The 23,287-nt window shown below is 54.0% G+C and overlaps 11 protein-coding genes across 11 annotated transcripts; 6 read left to right on the top strand and 5 right to left on the bottom strand.

The window, feature by feature from the left end:
* Positions 1-138: 138 nt before the first annotated feature.
* On the top strand, positions 139-1,415 carry ATEG_02750 (uncharacterized protein; the record flags this gene model as incomplete). The annotated part of the gene is made up of 2 exons (XM_001211928.1): positions 139-459; positions 507-1,415. 2 exons carry the CDS (start codon positions 139-141, stop codon positions 1,413-1,415), a joined length of 1,230 nt encoding a protein of 409 aa, XP_001211928.1.
* A 97-nt stretch (positions 1,416-1,512) lies between these two features.
* Positions 1,513-3,745, bottom strand: ATEG_02749 (putative GTP binding protein; the record flags this gene model as incomplete). The annotated part of the gene is made up of 6 exons (XM_001211927.1): positions 1,513-1,602; positions 1,654-2,822; positions 2,869-3,003; positions 3,051-3,170; positions 3,221-3,355; positions 3,403-3,745. The coding sequence occupies 6 exons, from the start codon at positions 3,743-3,745 to the stop codon at positions 1,513-1,515; spliced, it is 1,992 nt and encodes a 663-aa protein (XP_001211927.1).
* A 626-nt stretch (positions 3,746-4,371) lies between these two features.
* Positions 4,372-4,772, top strand: ATEG_02748 (dolichol-phosphate mannosyltransferase subunit 3; the record flags this gene model as incomplete). The annotated part of the gene is made up of 3 exons (XM_001211926.1): positions 4,372-4,419; positions 4,481-4,549; positions 4,611-4,772. The coding sequence occupies 3 exons, from the start codon at positions 4,372-4,374 to the stop codon at positions 4,770-4,772; spliced, it is 279 nt and encodes a 92-aa protein (XP_001211926.1).
* A 466-nt stretch (positions 4,773-5,238) lies between these two features.
* On the bottom strand, positions 5,239-6,278 carry ATEG_02747 (xanthine phosphoribosyltransferase; the record flags this gene model as incomplete). Its single annotated transcript, XM_001211925.1, has 5 exons — positions 5,239-5,287; positions 5,347-5,459; positions 5,518-5,830; positions 5,892-5,998; positions 6,246-6,278. The coding sequence occupies 5 exons, from the start codon at positions 6,276-6,278 to the stop codon at positions 5,239-5,241; spliced, it is 615 nt and encodes a 204-aa protein (XP_001211925.1).
* An 821-nt stretch (positions 6,279-7,099) lies between these two features.
* On the bottom strand, positions 7,100-8,300 carry ATEG_02746 (putative C4-dicarboxylate transporter/malic acid transport protein; the record flags this gene model as incomplete). The annotated part of the gene is made up of 2 exons (XM_001211924.1): positions 7,100-7,514; positions 7,570-8,300. 2 exons carry the CDS (start codon positions 8,298-8,300, stop codon positions 7,100-7,102), a joined length of 1,146 nt encoding a protein of 381 aa, XP_001211924.1.
* Positions 8,301-10,283: 1,983 nt separating this feature from the next.
* Positions 10,284-11,466, top strand: ATEG_02745 (uncharacterized protein; the record flags this gene model as incomplete). The annotated part of the gene is made up of 5 exons (XM_001211923.1): positions 10,284-10,327; positions 10,416-10,567; positions 10,751-10,902; positions 10,957-11,051; positions 11,100-11,466. 5 exons carry the CDS (start codon positions 10,284-10,286, stop codon positions 11,464-11,466), a joined length of 810 nt encoding a protein of 269 aa, XP_001211923.1.
* Positions 11,467-12,170: 704 nt separating this feature from the next.
* ATEG_02744 (succinate--CoA ligase (GDP-forming) subunit beta) lies at positions 12,171-13,885 on the top strand (the record flags this gene model as incomplete). Its single annotated transcript, XM_001211922.1, has 8 exons — positions 12,171-12,224; positions 12,286-12,369; positions 12,433-12,505; positions 12,565-12,664; positions 12,720-13,265; positions 13,315-13,361; positions 13,411-13,703; positions 13,751-13,885. The coding sequence occupies 8 exons, from the start codon at positions 12,171-12,173 to the stop codon at positions 13,883-13,885; spliced, it is 1,332 nt and encodes a 443-aa protein (XP_001211922.1).
* Positions 13,886-14,358: 473 nt separating this feature from the next.
* Positions 14,359-15,985, bottom strand: ATEG_02743 (F-box domain protein; the record flags this gene model as incomplete). Its single annotated transcript, XM_001211921.1, has 4 exons — positions 14,359-15,199; positions 15,262-15,638; positions 15,690-15,855; positions 15,915-15,985. 4 exons carry the CDS (start codon positions 15,983-15,985, stop codon positions 14,359-14,361), a joined length of 1,455 nt encoding a protein of 484 aa, XP_001211921.1.
* Positions 15,986-16,498: 513 nt separating this feature from the next.
* ATEG_02742 (uncharacterized protein) lies at positions 16,499-18,530 on the top strand (the record flags this gene model as incomplete). Its single annotated transcript, XM_001211920.1, has 5 exons — positions 16,499-16,854; positions 17,073-17,140; positions 17,197-17,540; positions 17,608-17,677; positions 17,731-18,530. 5 exons carry the CDS (start codon positions 16,499-16,501, stop codon positions 18,528-18,530), a joined length of 1,638 nt encoding a protein of 545 aa, XP_001211920.1.
* Positions 18,531-18,979: 449 nt separating this feature from the next.
* Positions 18,980-20,530, bottom strand: ATEG_02741 (uncharacterized protein; the record flags this gene model as incomplete). The annotated part of the gene is made up of 4 exons (XM_001211919.1): positions 18,980-19,442; positions 19,530-19,686; positions 19,843-20,003; positions 20,115-20,530. 4 exons carry the CDS (start codon positions 20,528-20,530, stop codon positions 18,980-18,982), a joined length of 1,197 nt encoding a protein of 398 aa, XP_001211919.1.
* Positions 20,531-21,449: 919 nt separating this feature from the next.
* On the top strand, positions 21,450-22,827 carry ATEG_02740 (uncharacterized protein; the record flags this gene model as incomplete). The annotated part of the gene is made up of 3 exons (XM_001211918.1): positions 21,450-22,105; positions 22,153-22,503; positions 22,614-22,827. The coding sequence occupies 3 exons, from the start codon at positions 21,450-21,452 to the stop codon at positions 22,825-22,827; spliced, it is 1,221 nt and encodes a 406-aa protein (XP_001211918.1).
* Between the last annotated feature and the right edge of the window lie 460 nt (positions 22,828-23,287).

The raw sequence follows: 23,287 nt of genomic DNA, 5'->3' as shown, positions 1-23,287 counted from the left end.
TCCGAATGCGGACATGAACAATGTCCTGCAGATTGGTCATTGTCCTAGCGTCGGTCTTAAGTCAACCGGCCCAGGCATTGTCGCCCTCATGGCTTCCTGGTACAATCTCGCAGTGAGTTGCCATGCAAGTAATCCAACATGGGTCGTCCTGAATATCAATATGACCTGGAAGCACGTCGGGAAAAGTCTACCCGAGATCCATACTGGATGTCTCCCATGATATGGAGCATTGTCAGCTCGATCTGCGTGACTGCAGTCTTCCTCGGGCTTTATTCCTCGTTCTCATCCTTTTTTGACCTGGGCATTCTCCCTTTATTCGCCCAACGATACTCTGCAGTCCCATTTCGCGCCTTTTCCAAGGGATCGGGATACCTCAGCAAACCCCATGATTTCAAGATCATCGCCGTCGTCCCGTTTTACTCGTCCGCGCGGACAGAAATCCTCGACTGCTACTTACAAGTCAGATACTTCTTCCCCCGCAAGAACACATGCTAATTAGGCCGAAGAAAAACCTAGCATCTAACCGCGGGTTCATCGACGAAGTCATCTTCTTCCCCAAGACCAACGACACGACAAACCTGAAATGGCTCGAATCCCTCATCGACAGCTCTCCCCAGTACACAACATCCCAACCCGGCAATGACGCCGCACACGGCGAATCGAACATGTACATCTGGATCGACGGCGACGTCGTCTTCCTAGAGGACCACACAATCCCCACGATCGTCAAGACAAAGCTCGACTACGCCGGTTCGGCCCTCGTTTCCGCGAACGTGGTCAACCAGGCGTCCTTGAAGACGCTACATAGCCACCCCGGGACCGCGCTGCCTTATCTCCCCGAGCTACCGCCAGCGCAGTCTCAGGAGCACGCTGCGCAAGACTGGCGCGTCGCTGACCTCCCCCGCTGGGAGGGACCGGCGAATTTCATAGCCAATGGGGAGTTCTCAGTACCACCGCACAGTCACCGCTGGCTTCTTGCGGATGAGGAGGACATGGATCGGACACCTATCGCTACGTCTATGTATGGCGAGGATGGTCCCGGGTTGGACCATTGGACCGTCCACGCGCAGCAGCATTACTCGTTCCTTTACCATTTGCAGGTGGGACATCTGTTTCGGTATAAATTCCCGATGTGGAGTAATCCCGTGGAGAGTATTAGTCCGAATTTGCTGTGTTTGCGGGGCGACGAGGATTTCAGCACGCTGCAGCTTTTGCTCAAGCAGAGTGAGTCGGGCGTGCTGGATTCGAGGACAATCCATGAGGCGTACGGGGACACACGCCGGATCATCATTGATGGGAAGGGGTTAGCCGCGCATTATTCTGGCGGAGATCCAGATGGTGGTTTAGATGCTACCGATGTTCTCCAGCGATATCGGCTGTACGCAAGGGAGTTTGTCTGCCCACAGACGTCTTAATGCTGAGATGCCTGCATCCAAATGTAAATACGTTAATGAAGTTGAATTGGATAGATTGTCTAGGCAAGTCTTCATGCATCCAAAACGTCCGCTCTATCTACGCTGAGCTGCTCTTCAAGTGCTGGGCGACATGCGTATTCATCAAAGTCTGAACAGTCTCTTTCCAGTCATCGGGAAGAGACACAGTCTAGAAGGGATATTAGAACGTGCCTAACCGCAACGAAGAAAGACATCTTACCTCATTCTTCAACAACTCCTGAACAAGAACAATGATATTATCACGATCCTTCGTCAACCGGAGTCTATCCGCTTCGTCTGCGGTCTCAGGATTCTCTCGCAAGACTTCCTCTATCAACGGAAGCAGATTCTGCTTCAGCAAACAGCCCACCACAGCCCCAGCTCCCAGTTCGCTCGACCCCATCAACGCAAGCGCAAACCAGCCCTCACTTCGCACAACAAGCCACTGCGTCTGGGCGATCATATCACCCAGCGGGAGCGCGACAGCGTCATGCATGCTAAATAAACGCTCAACCAGTCCCCGCGCGGCAGCATCCTCTTCCCGAGATTTCGGAATCACCGTCCGACATATCGACGCCACGATGCGCCCGATCTCAGTCTTGATGGGAGTCGAGTCTGTCTTCCCAGACAGCGCCAGCAACAGAGACAGATACGTCTGGGTCTGGTCCTCGGGGAGCGTCTCCAGCAAGCGGGTGATGTTCTCGACAGATGAGATGATCAGCTGGCGGGCGATGCTGGTTGCCGCGAACTGGACCTGCGGGACGGTCTCGTACGACCAGAGATGTGAGACGGCCGGGATGATGTCTGCTTCGCCCAGAGCCAGCTTGTTGTCGCCTGCGATTGCCAGGTTCTTCAGGAACCCGAGGGCGGAGTGGAGGACGGCGCCGCGGGCGTCGCTTTTGAGGATTTGGATGAGGTTCTTGTGGATTTGGAGTTCGCGGACCATCATTTCGCACACTTCGTCGGAGCGGGCTAGGTTGCCCAGCATCACGCAGGCGCAGATCTGGAGCTGGTCCTCCGGGGAGTTCAACCAGGTCTTCAGTGTCTGTGACAACGGCGAGCCGACGGGGTAGACGTCCGCGAATACGGGGGACGCGGAGACTTCCGAGAGGGTCTGGTTGATCTTTAAGCGCAGCTGTGCCAGGGCTTGGGTCTCTTCCGGGGCGAGCGGACCGGCTCCGATGTCCAGTGACCGTTGGAGCACGGACAACACGTCGCTCATCATGTTGTTCGATATGCAGGTGTCTTGGAATCGCTTGTTGTCCAGATACGCCGTCAGACAGTTGACGATGGTTACGAACTGGGAGATGGCGGGGGTGGCTTGCTTGTCAAGTGCAAGGTCTATCAGAAGAGAGATGGTTCCATTGGGGGATGCCTCGATCCCTTTTTCTGTGTCGGTCAGTATGGAGCAACATAGATAAGTGTTGTAAAATACCTTGTTCTGCGACTAATTCCATCAGCTCATAGGCAAAGGTGAGAAGGGTATCGTTGTCTTCAAAAGCGCCATCCTTTAGTAGCTTCAAAATGATATACACGATTTTGTTCGCAGCCACCTGCGACTGGGAAGGTTCTATGACTTGTTAAAAAATGGATGCCTGGCCTGGATTGGATACTTACCGTTATCAACGCAAAGGTTGTATATAACAGGAATCACCACTTTGACAAGTTCAGGGTTCCGCAGTTGCCGAAGAATGACAGCGGTGTAGTTGTCCTTTACGACGACGGCTCTATTATCATCTGTGAGTGTCAGAATGAGGTCGATACCAGACACACGGTATCAGACTTACCGGTATCCGCGCAGGAATTGCCCACTAGCCGCAAAGAATGAAGTCGGACGCCGGTATCAACATCTGCATTCGAAGAAAGCAGTTGAAGAAAGAAATTCAAGATCCCAGTCTGCCCGTATGGAAGTCGCCATGACGCTATAACATATTAATCAGATGAAAGACGACGTCAACGGGATACTCACGGTTTCGACTCCCGTTTGCCAACGCCTCCGCAGCCTGCGGCAGGTAGCGCGATCTGCAACTCCATAGCTTGGATAAGATGGTTGGGACGGTCTCCAGCGAAGAGAGATTGCCATCATCTGGGCTGTTTTCCGCTTCCATGAGGGCACTTTGCAGGGAGTTGAAAAGAGCTTGGTCTTCTTCGGATGACACTGACGTAGTGGCTTCATCTGATGATGCTGGAAGAGGGCCTAGGTCGGAGAGGACCTGGTCCAACGGAGGAAGATCCAATCCTCCCGAATTGGAGGCCGGTATATCCGAAACTGAGAGCGTCTGCTCCGCGGATGCTTGGTTTTGGTCACTCATCCCTTCTATGCTAGCCTGCGAGGTCAATATATGGTGGTCTATAGAGGAGGTCAGTCAATGTGTTTGCTGCTGACTCGACCAAACGTGTGTGGTGACAGACTCTCCGGACTCGGTCAAGAAGACACGCAGTACAAGACCTAATATCAAGTGAGAGTGATGGGATGCAGCACAGTCAAGAATCATCGACGGACTGAAGGTAGATGTTTGTGAGAAGTCCCGAGTGGACCAATAATGGTGATGGGTGTGGGCGGCCTGAGGCACCACATGAGGACATGTATAATTCGTAGTATACCACTAGAAGACTACCTCAGATACAGACAGGATGATACATTATCTACATTAAAAGATAATTATAGCATTATTTCCTCATAATAATACCCTTCTATCGCAATCCCAGGCTATAGTGGAATACGGCAGCCCCAGCGGCCAGGAGCGCATTCGGAGACGACAGGAGACCGACTTACCTAACGCGTTCAAAGGCCAGACCACCTCTCCAGTTCTCCAGTTCAGTTCAACTCTCCATTCCCACGTCCCTTCGCGTCTCTCTTTAACCCATTATTTCCTAACTTCATTCTAATTCCACAGCCATCCCATTCTCTAATTTGCTCAATTCAATCCCATCAACCATGACGCGCGCCCAACAGACCCTCTCCGTCCTCCTGCTCGTCTCCTCCGTACGCCAACCACCACCCTGAATCGCACCCACGCACCAGCTAACACCATTCTCTGCGACAGCTCTACCTCGTCCTCTACTTGGGCCTGGTCCCCCTCAATGAGACCGTCCAGAAGGAGGTCATCCCCGTTGTACGTCTCCGCATGCAATACACTGCCTCCCGCACACCCCACTAACACCCACTTCCCCCAGCTCCCCTTCTACGCCGTCATGTCATTCGGGGCCTACCTCCTCGGCCGACTGGGCCTGGCGATCCTGACCTTCAACGACGTCCCCGAGGCACACGCCGAGCTACAGAAGCAGATTGAGCAGGCGAAGACCGAGCTGCGCGCGCAGAATATCGATGTCGACTAAGCGGTTTCCTTTTTTTCCCGTCAGAATGTGTTGGTTTAGGCGATTGTTTCGATCGACTCTCGAGTCTATGTCAGGGGTAATACTGTCGAATGTTCTATATATACCAGAATCGTTAGGCGTGGCTCGGTACGATATCCGGCTGCGGTTTGCCAATTGATACCACATGATTTCCAACTCGTAAGGAACAGTGTAAGGGGTGATCGACTAGGAGTAGAAACGGACAACGCCGGGCTAGAGAATGAAGCGGTCTATGCATTGCATCGTTATGGCTAGTTCTCAAAATTGACTTTTTCTATCGGAGATCATCAAAACACCATTCATATCGTAACATGTGCACCGTGGCGCAACTGGCCAGGCGGGAGATTATGTGCAAGCTTGCGAAACCAGTATGCAAAGCAGGAAGCTGGATATCTAGATGCGCGGGAGTCGGAACCAGGAACGTAAGGATAAGGCTCTATTAGACCGCTCAGATGAGAGGGTTCTCGCTGGAGAGACGGTCGTGCTCGTCGATATCCCTAAACGAACAGCGATTAGCCACGAACTAAACTAGACATCAGGCGCGCGGTTAACATACTTGGCCTCCCAGGGATAGCAAATCCAGACGTCATCGGTCGTGAGGGCGGCGTGGTAGTGGCCCGACTCCATCATATCAGCGGGCAAGACGCCCTTCTTCGGCTTGTTCTTGTTCTGTGGCCAATATCAGTTCCACCCATCACGGCGTATGCTTCAAAGAGGGTATACGTACGTGGAGCACAAAAACGAAAAAGTTCGTCTTCTCGCCCTCGCGACCAAGCTGCTTCTGGGCCAGCTCGACATCCTTTTGGAGCTCGCGCACGGCGTACTCCAGGGTCGTCCGCGTGTCATCAACCTCGTCGACGATGAGAATGTTCTTGCCGATCAGGTTGGCCATCTCGAGGGAGCTGAGATCCAGCCACTGGGTGCGGGTGACCTTGGTGCCGGGGACCTCTTCGGGGTCGCCGCGGCCGAGGTCCTCATAGAGCGAGAGGCCGATGGCCTGGATGGGGATGTTGGGCTCGCCGGAGCGCTTGAGGAAGGACCTGTCCGGATGAGATTAGAGTCGGGCCGCGGGAGCGATTCTCGAGGCCGGTGTGGGCATACCGGAGGATACGGGCAGGGACATAGCCGCCGCCGCCGATGGCGATCATGAGGTTGGGGTGGAAGGCATTCAGGATGCGGTCGGCCGAGGTCTGGCACAGCTTGTGCACCTGTCAAGATCGGGGAATGTTAGCCAGGTCATCCGGTGCGATTGGTGGACCGTGCATGGATATTGCAAATGCGCCTGTCATCGGACGCCACAAACGTGCACTTGACTGTTGTCTGGTATGTATATGCAAGGTAGACCCTTTATTTGACAGTGTGTGCAGCGCTGGTGCAGTCGGTATGTGATGTATAGGTATGGCGGGGCAGCGTCGGAAAGTGAAATTTCGAGCGGGCGAACAATGAAGAGCATACCTGGTTGTAGGTAACGTAAATCTTCTGCGGCATTTTGACGATAGGGATTTGATCCTAATAAGAGTAGAAATCTGCCAGGAGATGCAAAATTCAGATCACCGCAAACGATGGTCTGACAGATCGAGAGCACGAGACGTCAAGTCAAGGCAGAAAAAGAATGGGGGCGACAGAAAAAAAAAAATTATCTGCGGCAAGAGGTTTAAGTTCCCGCATTCCATACGATGGATTTCCTTATCGGGGAAGGAATTATTTGACAAAGCCAATCGGAGGCTGATTTGCAGACACACTATTCCATCTTTGGAAATTGCCGGCTTTCAGAGTCTTGGCCACAGACATGATTGGACGCCATTTTTATGTCTGTGTTTCGTAGGAGAAAGTATGAAGACACAATTGAACAAATTCATGGGGTATATACATGCAACGCTCAAAAGCAGGTAAATGTATATAGATATCATCGTCAGACCCTACACTGGAGTCTGTTCCTCGTCGGATTCGGGTTTGATCTGATGCACTTCGAAGCCTCCCTCATCCTTGTCCTCACCCTTTTGAGGCCAAAGGATCTGCTTCAATACAATGGCCCGGACCATCATATAAAACACAAAAAAGTACATCAGAACAAGGAATATTACCATGGCACACCCGATGACCAAGATGGGTTTGCACGAAAAAGCTTTGCCAATAGCAAAGGTCGCAGTGACCAACGCCGTGTTGGGAAAAATAAACGAGAACCATGCCATGGAAAAGACCAGTCGACCCGGTCCAATGACGGACCAGTGGGCACCACTGGCGATGAAGAAGAAGAATATCGCCAGTCTAAACCATCAGTCAATGTCTTCAAAGAAGGTGTAGCGTGCTTACCCCCACAGCCACAAGGCAGAGAAATCAACCACGACTTTTAGAACGTCCGCAGCCAAGGCACCATTACCCATAAAATCGGCGGGAAAACATCGTTTTGCGTGATCGGCCATGTTCACAATCCCTGCCACGGTAAAGGCACTCGGACCAACGGACACGAACATTCCGGGCCGGACGTTCTCCCGGGGAAGCTTCTGCGACATCAGTCGGTAGATGAACGCCGAGTACACCATCAACGAGACCAAAAATCCGACCCCCTGGATGGTGGTCCCGCCGATGATAATGCGCAGGGAAATGAGAGGGTCAAGCTTTTCGCTGAGAATACCCGCATGAGGGCCGATGATGAGCATGGGGTAGGCTGGAAAGATCCAGATGGGAGTCATCTGGGCGATAGTGAAAGTCTGCGTCGACCACCTGATTGAATTGGGAAATAAGCGGCTGGAGATGTTTGGAGAAGTGTTCGACGTACAGCAGAAGATATATACCAGCAGAAAAGACTACCGCAAGACCGGCATCAATCCAAAACAGAAGTCGCACGGCCTCCGCAAGCCACGGCATGCTGTGGCTCGGACCATATTGCGAGATATTGATCAAGATTGTCCCAAAAGACACCATGGACGCAGGGACAAATAACGACTCGGTCGGGTGCAAAAAAGACGCTTTGAAGGTGTATGGATAAAAGTAGAACCGTGCAAGTAGCAGACCCCAGATCATCAGGTACAGCGCGATATTGAATATGAAGAATACAATTCCAATGGTATCCAATCCGCGAAATCGATAGGGTACTGCTCTTGGTGTCAGCACATCCCAATCCATTTTGAATGAGACGGGGGCAATACTATTATACAGTGCATTGGCGATACCGCCCGTGGCCATGGTCAGGGTAAAGAAAGCCCAAGTAATATGTCTAATTCGTTTCTTCCAGCTTAGGTTAGACGGGGAGTGCCCTGATTCGCTTCGGGGAAGAGTCACATCATCCAAACCAGCCTCATCCCCTTGGGGTTTGCGGGAAAACGTGCGGTACACATTCTCCAGAGCTGAAGTGTGGGCTTCGCTGACAGTGGCGCCAGCGGACGGGTAGGTGCAGAGGTTCTCATGCTGGAAGCTGAAGTCACGCTGGGTGTCCTCGATGGTGGGAGTGCGATATCCATCGTCCCCAGGACTCAACATATGTCTGGGAACTGGAAGTTCGAGATTCATTGTGACTCTTTACAGAACGATGTCACCATAGTTGCTCGGTGGCCCGTACTTCAGCTCGTCAGGGGATAAGGCTGGCTTTATTGTGTTATGAATGAGGTCGATCACCATAGCAGATTTCTGATCTGCATCAAGGAATGCGATGAGCGTGCCGAAGAAAGGAGAAGGGGATTCTTCAGAATGAAATAGTCTGGTAGACTGGCACTTTCATCGGCCAGATATGCAGGAGAACCTCATATACGAGATGGAGGTGAAACCTTCGATACCCGACTGCCCGTAGATAGATCGGAGCCAATGAAGAGGACTCGGGGGCGCCAGCCACTCCGATCCCATCCGACAAATGAAATGAAATAGGATCTATCCGAAGTATGACATCGACGGAGCGATCAGGAGCAAGGGGAACATGATCTACTCCGGCAACGTAGGGCAGAACAACGCCTATTTATCAGGTCGTAGAACTGGAGAAAATTTGCCCCTCACCGGGTAGGCTAAAGCCTGGAAGCAAGAAATAATGCCAGTGCGAGCGTCGTAAGGCGGAAAACGCAATTCGCGGATGACGCCGGCGTCGGACATCGGCACGTAGTGTGGGGAAACACCAGGCAAATCAGACGGCCCGTAAGGCTTGGTTCTGTTCTCCTCCAATCATCCCGGTGATCATAATAACACACTTACCTTACTAGGCATCTATACATAGTAGGCAGGTACTCAGGTACTGTGTAGTAGACACGGAGTGACTGATATCTGCAGCTTTGATAACAGTCATTGCCCTATGCACAAAGTACATCGGTGGGTCATTCCAGCTATCGGCATACCTTCGGTCCATGATCCTCATACATGCAGAGACTACGCAGCTTGCATACTGCACTATGTTGATCCTGTCCCAGGGGTTTATCCAGCGGACTCCCTGATCGACGGGTGGAATATGTACGAGACTATTTGGCATGACAAATCCGAGTCATCTAGTTACCTAAAAGGCGTGATTAGTTCTCAATTAGGTGGGAGTCTTCTTGTTCCGCACATCGAGCTTCTTTTGTTGTACATTGTCACTCAATACTATGCTCTATCCACTCGAGGAATAGTCGCTAAGATTTGCTGTTCATTACCTGCTTGAACTACGGTATCCTCTATAGTATGCTCATGGCTACGCCGCCGATCTTGAAAGGGATATCACGAAGAAAACATCTTAGAAAATCCATGATATCGTCGTTCCTCCTTGCTGATGTCACCTTGCCAAGCATCCCTTTAGTCCAGGCACCGCTGTTACAAGCTACATCTGCGCCAAGAAGCTCGATGATGCAATGTTTCGAGCGACTGTTCTCGGCCTACGTGATGTGGAAGTTCCGTTCATTGTACACTGTTGAAGGACCCATGGTCATATTCGCAAATTACCACAGCCGCGAACTTTCTATCGTTGGAATTTGAGCCGTCTGTTCTTATGTCACCTTTCACCTGCTCTCAATGGGTATTGAAGGAAAAGTATACTGCTATTAACACTAGTAAATTATATAGTCATTCACAATGGTCAGTGGCCTTTTCAACTAGACTGTCTCTGGCAAAGCTTCATTGCTTCTCTTCAATGTCCCAGTGACTACTTGTAGTCGTTTGGTGGAGACACGTTTGATATACTTCGCAAAGCTCTATTCGGCCTACTCCGTATACTGATGCTTTTGTTTATCAACAAGTAAATCTCAAAAAGAGAAGGTTATCTTTTGGAAGAGACGAAGAGAAAACGAAAGCAAAGCAATGTTCTAATCTCAATCGAAAGGGAAAAATAATCCTTATCACAAGCTGTACTTCTGGCGCTAGACGCAGCACGTCCTCCCATTGGCTAATAAGCGGAGCTCCAGTGGTGACGACGTAGGTACCGAGGTTGACAGCACCACCGCCTAAACCACCGTGTTAGGGGATATGCACTGGCAACATCCACAACTTCTTCAACCTTAACCTAAATACTTGTTGGAGATTTTCTCCGCAATACCGGGTACTATGGCGAATGCAGAGGATAAGCGCAAGTCCGTCCTGATCACAGGGTAGGTGCCACCAACGCCCCAAACGTCGTACAGTCGCATCGTGGTCACTCTGTAACACTTGTCCACCCTTACTAAACCTATGTTCCAGGTGCTCCCCTGGCGGCATCGGTAACGCACTCGCGCGTGAGTTCCACCGTCAGGGTTTGCGCGTGTTCGCAACGGCGCGAGATGCGAAGACGATCGAGGACCTGGCCTCGGTTGGGATCGAAACACTAAGCCTTGTCGTGGACGATAAGGAAAGTGTGCAGCGGTGTTACGAGGAGGTAGTGAAGTTACTTGGAGACAAGGGACTTGATTATCTAGTTAATAATGCGTGAGTTCAATGCGTCAAGTATGGAAGTCCACTACTAACATTACGCAGGGGCCGGAGTATGCATTCATCTCTGGCGATCAGGGGAGCATAGTGAGACTGACGTGGTGCAGATTATACCGTTCCCGCGATGGAGGTGGACCTTGCAGAGGCGCGTGCAACCTTTGAGACCAATTTTATCTCCGTGATCTCCATGTGCCAGACGTTTTTGCCGCTCCTGATCAAGGCGAAGGGGACTATTGTACAGATCGGATCTGTCGCGGGAGTTCGTTGCCCAACAACACGCTCAGATCTTTTTAAAGATTATTAACATCCTCAGGTTATTCCCTATGTATTCGGGTCTGTCTACAATGCCTCGAAGGCTGCGTTGCATTCGTTCAGTGAAACCCTACGGGTGGAATTGGCTCCGTTTGGGTACGAATACTTTCCGTGAATGAGATTTCTCCGTCACTAACTGAACAGTGTCAATGTGACGACTGTTGTTACTGGAGGCGTGCAGTCGCGCATTGCCCGGACGCAGCGGAGTCTGCTACCGAACTCGATATATGCTCCCATTGAGGATGAGTATCATCGCCGGGTGACACATAGTCAGGACGGTGCCATGCCTAATACGGCCTACGCGAAGAGTGTTGTCGCGCAGGTCTTGTACGGCTCTGCACCTTGGCGCTGGTTTTGGCCGTGGGCCCAAGGCCGGAAGAACTGGATCTGGGAAGGGAACAAGAGTTGGGTGGTCTGGCTTGTGGCTGGAGGCTGGGGATGGACAGGGCTGTTCCAGCGGATCATGGCACGCATGTTCAAGCTGTATCGTTTGAAGGGTGCCCGAAAGTGAGTGCGGCATCTCATACCTCATACCCGAATGACCAGGAGACGTTGCGGCGATGAGTGTCGGGAAGGATATTCCTGACTAGGTGGGCATAATTATTGCCATACATATGCAATTATTGTTGCGCGATTCAAATGTAATTGACTTTTCGACGCGCTTATTGTGTGTTGTTGGATGCCCATATAGATAGGTGGAAGTATACTAACCCGTATAAACGATTTGCCGTGATGCCAAGTATCGCAACACAGGACTGAGGGCTGTTGAGAATGGACATCACGCGAATGGAGACACGCTTTCAATAGGCACTGACACACCAGACGTGAAGAGTCTCTTCTATCTACCACCACTCCTCCCCAGCAGAAGAAGAGATATCGAACCGACTCCGATGGCTCGGGAAGAAGACATAGCAGGCTTCCGTTAAATTCGCGTCGGAATCGCAGTGGCTGAGTCATCCCGAGAGCGCACGCTGGTTGGCCCGTCAGGTGACCGCGCCCGTCCCGTACAGCCAAGGCAAAACGAACAAGATCATCCCGAGAAGCGCAGCCGTGAAAAAGAAAGCTGTTTCCCCCCGATCAACAACCCTCCGCGGTCTACTCCCTCTTCTTCTCCTGGCAGAATAATCTCCTTCCGGGATTCTCCCCAACTCTCCTCTCCCTCATTACTTTTCAGTCACTCTCTCCTCTCATTTTTCGTTTTATTCCCCTTTCAATATGTTCAGAATCGCCCGCAGCAGACCCGTTGCGACGGCCCTTCGGGCTGCGACGGTAAGGGTCAACCCGATGGCTATACTGGGAATCATTTACGACTAACATGTGGTCTTTATAGGAATCCTCCGTCCAGACTCGTCTCGGTCAGCAGCAGAGAAACCTGTCCATCCACGAGTACCTTTCCGCCAACCTCCTCAAGTCGGTCCGTACACCCCGGTATTCGTCGGATTCCTATCTCTTCAACATCGCTGATAGAAGACTATAGTATGGCATTGGTATGCCCAAGGGTGAGGTCGCTCGCTCCGCTGAGGAAGCTGAGGCCGTCGCCAAGTCTCTCGGTATATCTCACCCCGTCCGCAAACACTGGTTCGCGCGGTGCTAAGTCTGATCCCGCCAGGTAACGACGACATGGTCATCAAGGCTCAGGTGCTTGCTGGTGGCCGTGGTAAGGGTTCCTTCGACAACGGCCTCAAGGGTGGTGTGCGCGTCATCTACTCGTGGGTTCCCTTCGATCCCTATACCTGGTTTCGACACTGACTGAGAATTTAACAGCCCTACTGAGGCCAAGATGTTCGCCGGCCAGATGATCGGCCACAAGCTCATCACCAAGCAAACCGGTGCCGCTGGCCGTCTTTGCAACTCTGTGTACATTTGCGAGCGCAAGTTCGCTCGCCGTGAATTCTACCTCGCTGTCCTGATGGACCGTGCCTCCCAGAGCCCCGTTATCGTCGCTTCCTCCCAGGGTGGTATGGACATTGAGGCTGTCGCCAAGGAGAACCCCGAGGCCATCATCACCACTCCCATCGACATCAAGACCGGTGTGACCGACGAGATCGCCCTGAAGATCGCCACCGAGCTCGGTTTCTCTGAGCAGTGCATCCCCGAGGCCAAGGACACCATCCAGAAGCTGTACAAGGTCTTCATGGAGAAGGATGCCACCCAGATTGAGATCAACCCTCTCTCTGAGACCTCTGACCACAAGGTCATGGCCATGGATGCCAAGCTTGGCTTCGATGACAACGCCGAGTTCCGTCAGAAGGAGGTGTTCTCCTGGAGAGACACCACCCAGGAAGATGCCGATGAGGTCAAGGCTGCCGAGTATGTATTGCTATGACTGTCTGAACGATTAGGCTCTAACTGTTGATAGGCACGGCCTGAACTTCATCAAGCTTGACGGTGATATCGGATGCTTGGGTAGGTCATTCGGATGATCTACAGTTCGATCACTTGCTAATGGATCTAGTCAACGGTGCTGGTCTTGCCATGGCCACTATGGATATCATCAAGCTCAACGGTGGTTCTCCCGCCAACTTCCTTGACGTCGGTGGTGGTGCTACCCCTGCTGCCATCAAGTCTGCTTTCGAGCTCATCACCAGCGACCCCAAGGTGACCGCTATCTTCGTCAACATCTTCGGTGGTATCGTCCGCTGTGACGCCATCGCCCAGGGTCTGATCAACGTTGTGAACGAGATGGGTCTGCGCATCCCCATTGTTGCCCGTCTGCAGGGTACCAACATGGAGCAGGCTCAGAAGCTGGTACGTCATTGAATTGGATTGAAGGGACCTTATACTGACTTCTCTAGCTCAACGAGTCTGGTCTCAAGATCTTCTCTATTGAGGACCTCCAGAGCGCTGCCGAGAAGTCTGTGCAGTTCTCGAAGGTGGTCAAGATGGCCCGCGACATCGACGTGGGTGTGGAATTCACTCTCGGTATCTAAACTCCATCTTAGACTCCGGAGCCGTTCTGTTGTGTGATGTTTATTAGTCACTGTATTTTTGATTCTTTTCCGGGTGGTAAGATAGATGTCTAGGGCAGGACTGGATAATCTGGAATGCATGACCTTTCTTCCTGGCCTCGAGGCTAACCTGGTCCTGCTTCCTGGTAACTGATGTGGGAGAAAGTGGGCGATAGGACTGCTCGACGATAATAGAGGTGACCGATGTGAAACGGTGGAGAGGATCTATAGACATTGATGGATTTGTATATCGTCTAGTTGTTCTTTAATGTATTTGGTATCGCGTGACTTGGTTAGAGATGACATTGTACGTCCTCTGATAGAAGTAAAGATGTTTCTGCTATGATCATTCTGGACGGTTAGGAGAGGTCACAGCTCACGCCCGATACATGTTCTCCTGACCTGACCCGACTCAATGGCGCTCTACGAAATGCGAAGACCCCTACTATAAATATCTAGACCTCTGGCTGAAAGTCCTCGAAGGTCCATTCTTTTACAGACTCATTGAAGCACCACACCTTCATCCCATTCTCATCCACCATCAAGACAAAGTCTCGGTCTCCCATGAGGGTAAACGCACCCGAAGACGAGTAGACACGACTCGTCGCCTCGCGGGGCAGCTGGGGATCGACAGCTCTAGCCGGACGATGCCGCGCACCGGGTAGCGCATCGGGATTCGAGATCCAGACTCGTGGCTTCCCACGGTCGTTCTTGAGGTAGTAGAGGAGGTTGTGGTCGACGGGCGCCGCCACGCACCGGTCTTCGAAGAGGGCGTCTTCGCCGGGGAGGAGATGTATGGAGACACAGTCGAGGCAGTCGTCATAGGTGGCCGCGACGAGGCGATCGCCCTCGTCGAGGGTTTGGTCTTCGCGGTGTCGCGGCGTGAGGCGGAAGTATCCTACTGAGCTTGTGGATTGGAAGGGGGCGGGCTGCGCCAAAGTGGCGGGTATACCGGGGAGGTCTAGCGTGTACGACGCCGGGAGGTGGTTCTGGTCCTTGGGGGTGGCTAGGGGGTGGTTTGCGATGCGCAATGACGCTTCCTCGATGTGAGCGGTAACGAGAAGGTTAGGCACAGGGTTGAGGGCCATGAAGACGATGGGCTGCGCAATGCTGATGGTGCGCGCGACGCGAGAATGGAGATCCCAGTGAATGACGGAGCTGTCTTTACCGTCGATGGCGATGGCGACATGCACGCCGCTCACCACGAAAGCGGTGCAGTTGACCGAGGGGATTCTGAAGCTGACGGGGTCGGTGCCGTCGTAGCCGCTGGCCAACAGTTCCCAGACTATACAGTATCTGGTACGCATCAGCCGGGGATATCTCATTCTGTGCGATACGGGCACAGGGGTGAGGCTTACCCGCGCGGCGTGATGGCCGCCAGGATGGAATCAGAGATGCGGATGCGACTGAAGATGTCGCGGTTCTCGGTGCAGAAGGCGCGCGTGTGTCGGGTGCGCAGATCTTGGACGATGAGGGTGGCGTGGTCGTCGTAGATCCAGGCATATCGGCCCTTTGCGTAGTCCATTCGGGCTGTATTAGGAGTGAGCAAGATGGGCCGGTGCGCGTCGACGGATGGATGGATGGTCCAGACCGGGAGTCCCCGTTCGAGACGGAGACGCTGACGGGCATACTCCTGGCGCGTTTGTGGGGAGGTACCGCGTGGCCCTGTATACTTCTTGTACACTGCGTCACAGGCAAGTTCGGAGGAGAGGAGTGACCTCCATGATCGAGAGACCTGAAGATGTTAGCGGGGAAGAGCTTGGATGGGGTGGAGGATTGTGTATACTCGACGGAGAAGGTGTAGCTCGGACAGATCGAGATGCTTGACGATCTGAACGGCGAGTTCCAGCGGTAGAGATGCTACGATGTCGCGATGAAAAGAGACCTGGTGCAGACGATCGCGGACATCGCGCCATTCATGAAGCTGGAGCTGGTCGAGGAGCTGGTGATATCTGGAGACCGATTGGTCAGTAAGGTAGTATGTTGAGTCGGAGAGATCGGGATGTCTTACACGGTACGTCGGGCTGGAGGCGAAAGGGTGGTGAAGTGGGAGAGAAGATCGTGGAGGGGATTTATATCCATGCTGGCGATGGCGAGAGGATCATACGTAGGTCGTCCGAAGTATTTCGATGTCGATCCGATCTGTCCCTCCGGCTGAGTTTATCTTCACCTCTCCCCTTTTCCTTTTCCTTTCCCTCTTCTTTTCTTCTTTTCTTCTTCTTCTCCACAGACTATCGACTGAACGTCTCCATTTCTCTGTATTATTACCTATATTCTCAACCAGAAAAAGAAAAGAACAGAACAGAAACTACCGAACCCTATGAAGCCGAGCGGCGGCCAGGGTTGATCTGCTCGGCCCAGACTCTGCTCTCTGTCTTCACCCACCTTAAACTCTCCACGAGCGCCTCATCTCTTCTCCTATCCTTCTTCTCTCCTCCTATTCTGCTTCTCTTCTCTACTCTTCCTCCTCCTCTTCTTCCTTCCGCCTACTACCCATCCATCCGGCCTTACCTACTACCCATACAATCCCTGGCGGTGCCCCTCTCCGGCCCGTCGGCCGTCGTCGCACTTTTCCTCATCCACCCCTGGTCCGCCATGAGCGGTCTCGCCGATCCTCCTCCGTCCAGAACTCCCGTCGCTTCTGATGCGCCGCCGGGCAAGACACGACAACTGCCCGTCCTCTCTTCCTCCGTTCCTCACTCGGCGCGTCACTCCATGGGCGATCCCATGGATGTCACGCCCGCGTCGACGCCCGCAACGGGCGCCGGTGCCCCCGTCCACTCGTCCGATGGCGATCGACCAGGCGCAAACAAGACCCTGACCTCCAATGGCTCCGGGGATCACAGCAATGTGAATCGGAATCATACCCCTCCTGGTCAGGCTATCGGAGCTGCTGCCGCCGCGCAGCAGCCCAAGGTCGTGCAAACCGCCTTCATTCACAAGCTTTACAAGTACGTTGATCGGGGGATTCCGTCCGGGGAATTCGGGCTAATCATCGCATCCTCGTCACAGTATGCTGGAGGACTCCAGCATCCAACATCTCATCTCGTGGTCGAACACGAACGACAGTTTCGTCATGTCTCCCACCTCGGAATTTTCAAAAGTGCTGGCGTTCGTCTCCCCTCCGGTTGCTGTGTACACGGCGGTCGGCACCACTAACACTTGCCAGACAATACTTCAAACATACCAATATCTCGTCGTTTGTCCGACAGCTGAACATGTACGGGTTTCATAAAGGTACGATACGTTCAAAGTCCGGATGGTGGACCTTTCTAACCCCTTCGCCACTCCAGTCAGCGATGTCTTCCACACCGGGTCGCCCGAGTCCGCCCTCTGGGAGTTCAAACATGGAAATGGAAATTTCAAACGCGGCGACTTGGTGGGATTGCGCGAAATCAAGCGGCGTGCCTCACGGCATGCCTTGATCCATCGCGACTCCTTCCCCAGCCATAAGGCCGCCGCCTCTCAACCGGGGACGCCCGCCGAACCCGTCCCCGATGCCACCGAAGCCCGCCTGATGAACCTAGAACATACCCTGTACGACATGCATGGCCGTCTGACCCGCGCGGAGGAAGGGAATGTAGCTCTCAACGCCCGGTGTCAAGCCATGGCGGAAAGTCTGACAAGGTGCTACCATGTACGTCGAGGCATCTTTCGCCAGCTCCACGGTTGCAGCCCGTTGCTAATCGCGTCTTTGCCTACAGTGGTCCCATTCCATCTCGCGCTTTCTGCAGGGCATGATCCCTGACCGCGAGAGCCTGTTATACCGCGATGGTGCGATCTTCTGTCCCCTTCCGCCCGAGCTCTTCCTTACTAACACACCGTAGTGACCAACATGCAGGCGGAGCTGGAAAAGCACCTGGACGCGATCCGCGCGCTGGAACAACCGCCCGACCCATATCTATCCGTCCGACAACCCTATATTCCCACGGTCTCCGTCGACCCCGGCCCGCCGTTGTCCCCGCGCCAAATGCCGCATGATGAGCGCCGGGGGTCCATGATGGATACCGGTCGATCGGGCATGATTCGCCCGCCCGTCCCGTCTCATTTGGCCGTCTCCCCTCGTCGGTATGGATCCATCGGGGGTCCCAATGCCTCCCCAAGCTACAATCGCTCGCAGGCTCCTCCCGCGCCACCACAACCTCCGATGCCCCATCCTCTTTCTACTGCGTCGTCGCCGCCAGGTCCGAATCTGGCTCGCCGGCATACGTCGGCCGATATTCGACAGCATGGCTGGCCGCCACCGGGGGTGTCTCCCTTCCCCTCGACCCACCAATCGGGCACGGCCACAGCGCCCTGGTCCCCATCCCCCCATCGGACTCCGACCTCCAGTGAACAGCAAGTCCGAGAGGTCCTGGCACAGTATGAGATGGGTGCACCGCGGCGGTTTCAAGAAAACTCCCGTCACGCTACACCGCCGTTGCACCCCGACCAGCCCGCTCCACCCCCAAACGACAACGGTTGGGGTTTAGGACCTAAATTCCCTCGTCACGAGTCGTCTCTGCCGGCGACTCGGCGTTCTAGCATGGCCAGCAATGTCCACTCCCTCCTCAATCCTGCTGACACCGCCGAACGGCCCGACGAGGACCAGTATGCGGACGATCGAAAACGGAAGCGGTTAGAATAGGTGGTTCGAGATGTCTGCTCGGGCCTTGCTTCATCACATGGCGTTAACCGCATTCAGGGACATATCTGCTCTTGTGTCTATTGCTTTCTTTTTGGTGAAACATCCACTGTACAATCATAGATGGGATCCAATGGGTGCCATCCTTTCTTTGCAGACTTTTGGGGGCGTTGCTAATAACCTGTTCATTATTCCCATTTTGCTTAATATAGGGATCATTGGTGATCGTTCGGCTGTTATACGACTGACTGTCTTGGTGCTCCTCGGGCTGCGGACAATTCCAACTTGCTTACTACTCTACCTCATATACCCTAGGGCTCGTGGATCAAAAGTGATTCGGTTTGGCTTAGAACCGAGAATGAAGCTGCTTTGAGACGATGCTTTAGACGTATCGCTGTGGACTAGAACACGTATTGGGTATATATATGGTTTGCTTGAGGGTTTCCAATGGATCACTTCTTCCTCTTCTTGGAGCGTTGGGCCAGAATTTCATCCAGAAAGCTCGTCGCTTTCTTCTTCCCTTTCGTCCCTGACGGTCGTGGCTCGGCTATTTGCTGTTTGGCCTCGCCACCATCGCCGTCCGCTCCCTCCGCAACGTCCGGTGTATTCGTCTCACCCGTGTCGGGAGTAGATGCTGCTTTTCGCTTCCGCGACTGACCCTTTTTCCCAACCACAGCCGTGCGTCCTTCATCCTCGTCGTCCTCGTCCTCGTCATCTCCTCTTGTCGCAGTGCCGGGCTTCGGCTTCCCAGCTTGGCCCGCAACGGGCGTAGACGTAGACGTATTCTTCGCTGCCATGACCTTCTTATAATTCTTCCCTAGCAGCTGTTTCCGCAGTTTATCATTCGAATCCAGCTCCGTGCGATTCCAGCTTCCGTCCGCCGCTTTTGTCGGGAGAGGCGCGCCGACGCCGAGCCTGCATCCGCTGTTAGCATACATTCACGCCCTCAACATTGCACAGATCCGTCGGAGATAAATAGAAGCGAAGGATGGGGGAACGCACGTCTCAGGCACAGCGGTAAAAATCTCATCTTCTTCGCGTTGCAGCTCTTCCTCGGTCTTGGGGTGCGAGAGCTCGTCGGCGGTCTGGGGTGGCAGCCACGAGGCGACAAGGCGCTGGCTGCGGGCTAGTGCGACATTGGCTTTGTTGAGAATGATGTCTGTTTCAGATTTGGATATCGACATTGTTGGGTTTGGGGGCGTCGTTGTCTTGTGGTTTGGGAGGGCTTGCGATGACTTTTTTGATAGCGGGCGGAGATGGATGGCAGAATTTTGTCCTCTACGGAGTATGGATGTATAGATCCGCGCCACCTTACGTGTATAGTTGGTAGGAGTTGCCAGGACACTCGTTGGGGTAGGTGGTACGCTGCTGCTGGTATATTGTCTAAAGGGGGTGGTAGTGCTGGTAGGATGGTAATGACAGGCAATTACCACGCAGTAGAGAATATATATATCACCATGATCCCTGCAATGTCTCCTACAAGGCAGTATATACATCTATTCTATATCTAATCATAACCTATATACAAAGGGTATACAACACAGGCCTCAAGCCGCCCCCTTCTCCTCCAAGTGCTTCTTCTTCAACCTCTTCTCCGTCTTCATGAACTCGCGAATCCCAACCGGAATATTCGCAAACAGGTCATCATCCACCTGCCCCCCAACAGGCCAATTCGTCTCACTACCGCCCCCATCGTCATCCATACTGGTGCTCGCCGACGCGACCTCTGCCCGCGGCGCATGGCGCATCTCCGCCTGCGGTCCCGACGAAGCAGCCCGCGCCTTCGCCTGCGCCACGCGCGCCGCCCAGTCCTCCATCTCATCGCGGAAATCGTCCCACACGCAGTGCACGCAGCCGCTCATGCAGCAGTTGTCTGGTTCCTCGGGACGCGGCGGTATCGGCACCCCGTTGATCGTCTTCCATGTTGCTTCGGGCGAGGTGCCCGGGTTGTACCGCGACGAGCGGCCGGGGCCGGCGAGGCGGGTGCCGAAAACGATGGCCATTCTTTCTTGTGGTGTTTGCTCGGAGGAGGTAGTTGTGCTTGTGGTTGCGGACGAGGTGCTGTCCGATTGTGAAGTTTCGGAGACTGCGCGCGCGGTCGGCGCCTGTCGTCGATATGGGGAGCTCGACAAGATATCGGAGTAGTATCCTGATAGCGGGTAGGCCTGATGCGGACTGGAGCCGTTGTCGAGAGAGGGAGGCTGTTCGTGGGCTTGGACACCCGTTTGTCCGGCTATGTATCGGGCGGACGAGGGGACATGGTGGTGGATGGGAGACGCCGACGGAAAGAGTGCGTTTAAGTGTGGCTTATTTGCTGGTGACAGCAGGCTGAGGCTTCGCCGTATAAGCGAGCGTCTCGCACTCATGGTTGTGTCGCGGGCTGAGGATCGGGAAGAATTGGAGATGCGGCGGCGAAGTGGTTGTTCCTGCGGGCAGACCGAGGGCCATTATGTCATGCTGCAAACGCTGCAAACACGCTTTCCGTTCTGGGATGCGCTCTATGCTTATCGTGCCGAATGTTTTGGCCGCATACCTCCAGCAGAATCAACAGAACCAACGCCCCCGAACAGTCTCACACACTCTCCCTGACGACACATAGCATTGGACGACAAGAAGATGTTCTCTTCTCCCCCCAAGCGGCGCAAAACCGGCAACGCGCCACCCACCGCCGACACCGACGCGTCGCAAATAAACCCTCCGCCCCCTCTTCGCCCCGACACCGACAGACGCTCCATTGACCGCGCCTCTTACCAGTCTCCAACACGCGCCAGCCTGGCGCGCTCACACCCGGACGTCCTTCAGCGTGCCCTCAGCCGCTCGCCGACAAAGAGCCCGCAACGCACTACCCAACATGCGCAGGACCCCTCCGAGGCGAGAGTCTTCGGACTGCGCGATCGAAAGGCCCTTCGCCCCTCCATCGGCATGACCGGCAGCCCGCTCGACCCGTTCAAAAAAAGCGTTGTGTCGCCCGCTCGACGAGCCAGCGGCATCCAGGCATTCGCGGCGCCGCCGCGGCGCGTCTCGCGACGCATCGTCCCCTCCGATCTCATGTTCCAGTCTCCGACAGCGGCCAAACGCACAGCGCCCGAAGCATCGGTGACGAACACGCCAGAGGTGCAGCTGGCGTCGGAACTTGATGGCGCAACCGGCGGTGGGGACGGGGCGGGGGATCTGCCCGGGGACCTGGATCAGGGGCCTTCCTTGCATGATGAATTTGAGGAGCCGGACCTCCCGCCGACGCCGACGCAGCTGGGTCTGGAGAAGCCGCCTGATCGGCCAATGGGGCTGGGGAGTAGCAGTCCCTCAGCGCGGGCGAGGTTTGGCAAGCGACAGGGTGATATACCGAGTCCGTCGAAACTCAGGAGTGTCGAGTATGGTGCTGATGAGGAGGGTCGATCGGAGAGCACAGATACGACGGGTCGTGCTCTGCTTCCGGAGCCTGTTTCGAAGAAGCGGAAGCTCAAGAAACAGCTTACGGCGGAGGTTGAGCAGCTCAAGAAGGACATTGCGGAGCTGGAGCGGTGGTCTGGCAATCTGGATCAGGAGGGAGGTGCAGATCAGGACTTTGATAAACTGATGTAAGTTACGGAGATCTGGTATGGGAGTATGTGCTGACTGCTTGAAGTACCTTGTTAGTGGCCCAGGAGTCCCAGACGAGTCCGACGAAACCTCGTGCGAAGAGCACGCCGATGTCGTCGTTGCTCTCTACATTGCTACCATTTTCAGCCAAAATACCCCCCAACGCTCCCGAGGAACCTCTGCCAAATAATACGTTTGCCCTGGACCAGTCATCGCAGACAGATCCGTTCCTGACCGTGTTTGGACCACTCAACCTCACGGCCCATTCGAATACCGTCACCAATGAAGAAACGAACGCTGTCCTAGAGAGACACGAGCTTGTTCTCTCGGCACCACGTCCCTTCCCTTCCGAACTGTACAGTATAACAGTTGTCTACGAAACCAACCCCGAAACCCAGTCAGTAGTCTCGGTGACGGTGCCCGGGCTAGCTTCCAAGGTGCCGGAGTACCTGCGACAATGGATCAACTCAAGACTAGCCAACCCGCTCATGAAGCTGGACGTGACAGGTCTCTGCTGGGGTGTCAGCCGATACTGGGAAGCGGCCGTATCTCGTGCTCGAGTATGGGCCCAGATAGAAGAGCGCCACGCCGCATTACTTGGGAGACCAGGCAACCCTACCCGACTTTCGACGACAGACGAGAACCCTGGCGCCCTCACGAGAAAGGACCTGCGCCGCATACTGCCGCACCTGGAACGCACGTCGATGCTGTTCGAGTCTAAGGAGAAAGAGCTCAAACTCATCCTGTCCTGCGAGTTGTCCATCGACGAGTGGGCCAGCGAGCCTCGACTGAGACCGGGCATCACTGTGTCGGTGCCGGGGAGTCTGAATGGAGCCGCAGGGAAGAAGATCGAGCAAGAGTCGAAGAGGCTGTTTCAAGCGATTCTGAGCGAGAATAAATCTGATCTCGCTGGGACAGCGGATGGGATTGGCGGCGACGCCATCGCCCGGGCCACTGACGGTGTTCTCGGCGTGTTGTTTGGGATGGGAAAGAAAGGATGATGGCGAGGTGATTGTACATAATATACCCCTATGTTGATAAATGAAGTGCAAGTGACATAATCATTTTCATCAAGCTAGTTTACTAGACATCCTTAATTGACCGTAGCCGTCGGCGACAACCCCGGCTCTCCTCGTCCCTGCTCAAGATAGCAACCCCAACACAGTCCATCTTCACGTAAC

The sequence above is a fragment of the Aspergillus terreus genome, genomic scaffold, assembly GCF_000149615.1.
Source record: "Aspergillus terreus NIH2624 scaffold_3 genomic scaffold, whole genome shotgun sequence".
In the NCBI taxonomy this organism is placed as follows: domain Eukaryota; kingdom Fungi; phylum Ascomycota; class Eurotiomycetes; order Eurotiales; family Aspergillaceae; genus Aspergillus; species Aspergillus terreus.
The sequence above is the reverse complement of the archived record's forward strand: the minus strand, read 5'-3'. Positions and strand labels throughout refer to the sequence as shown.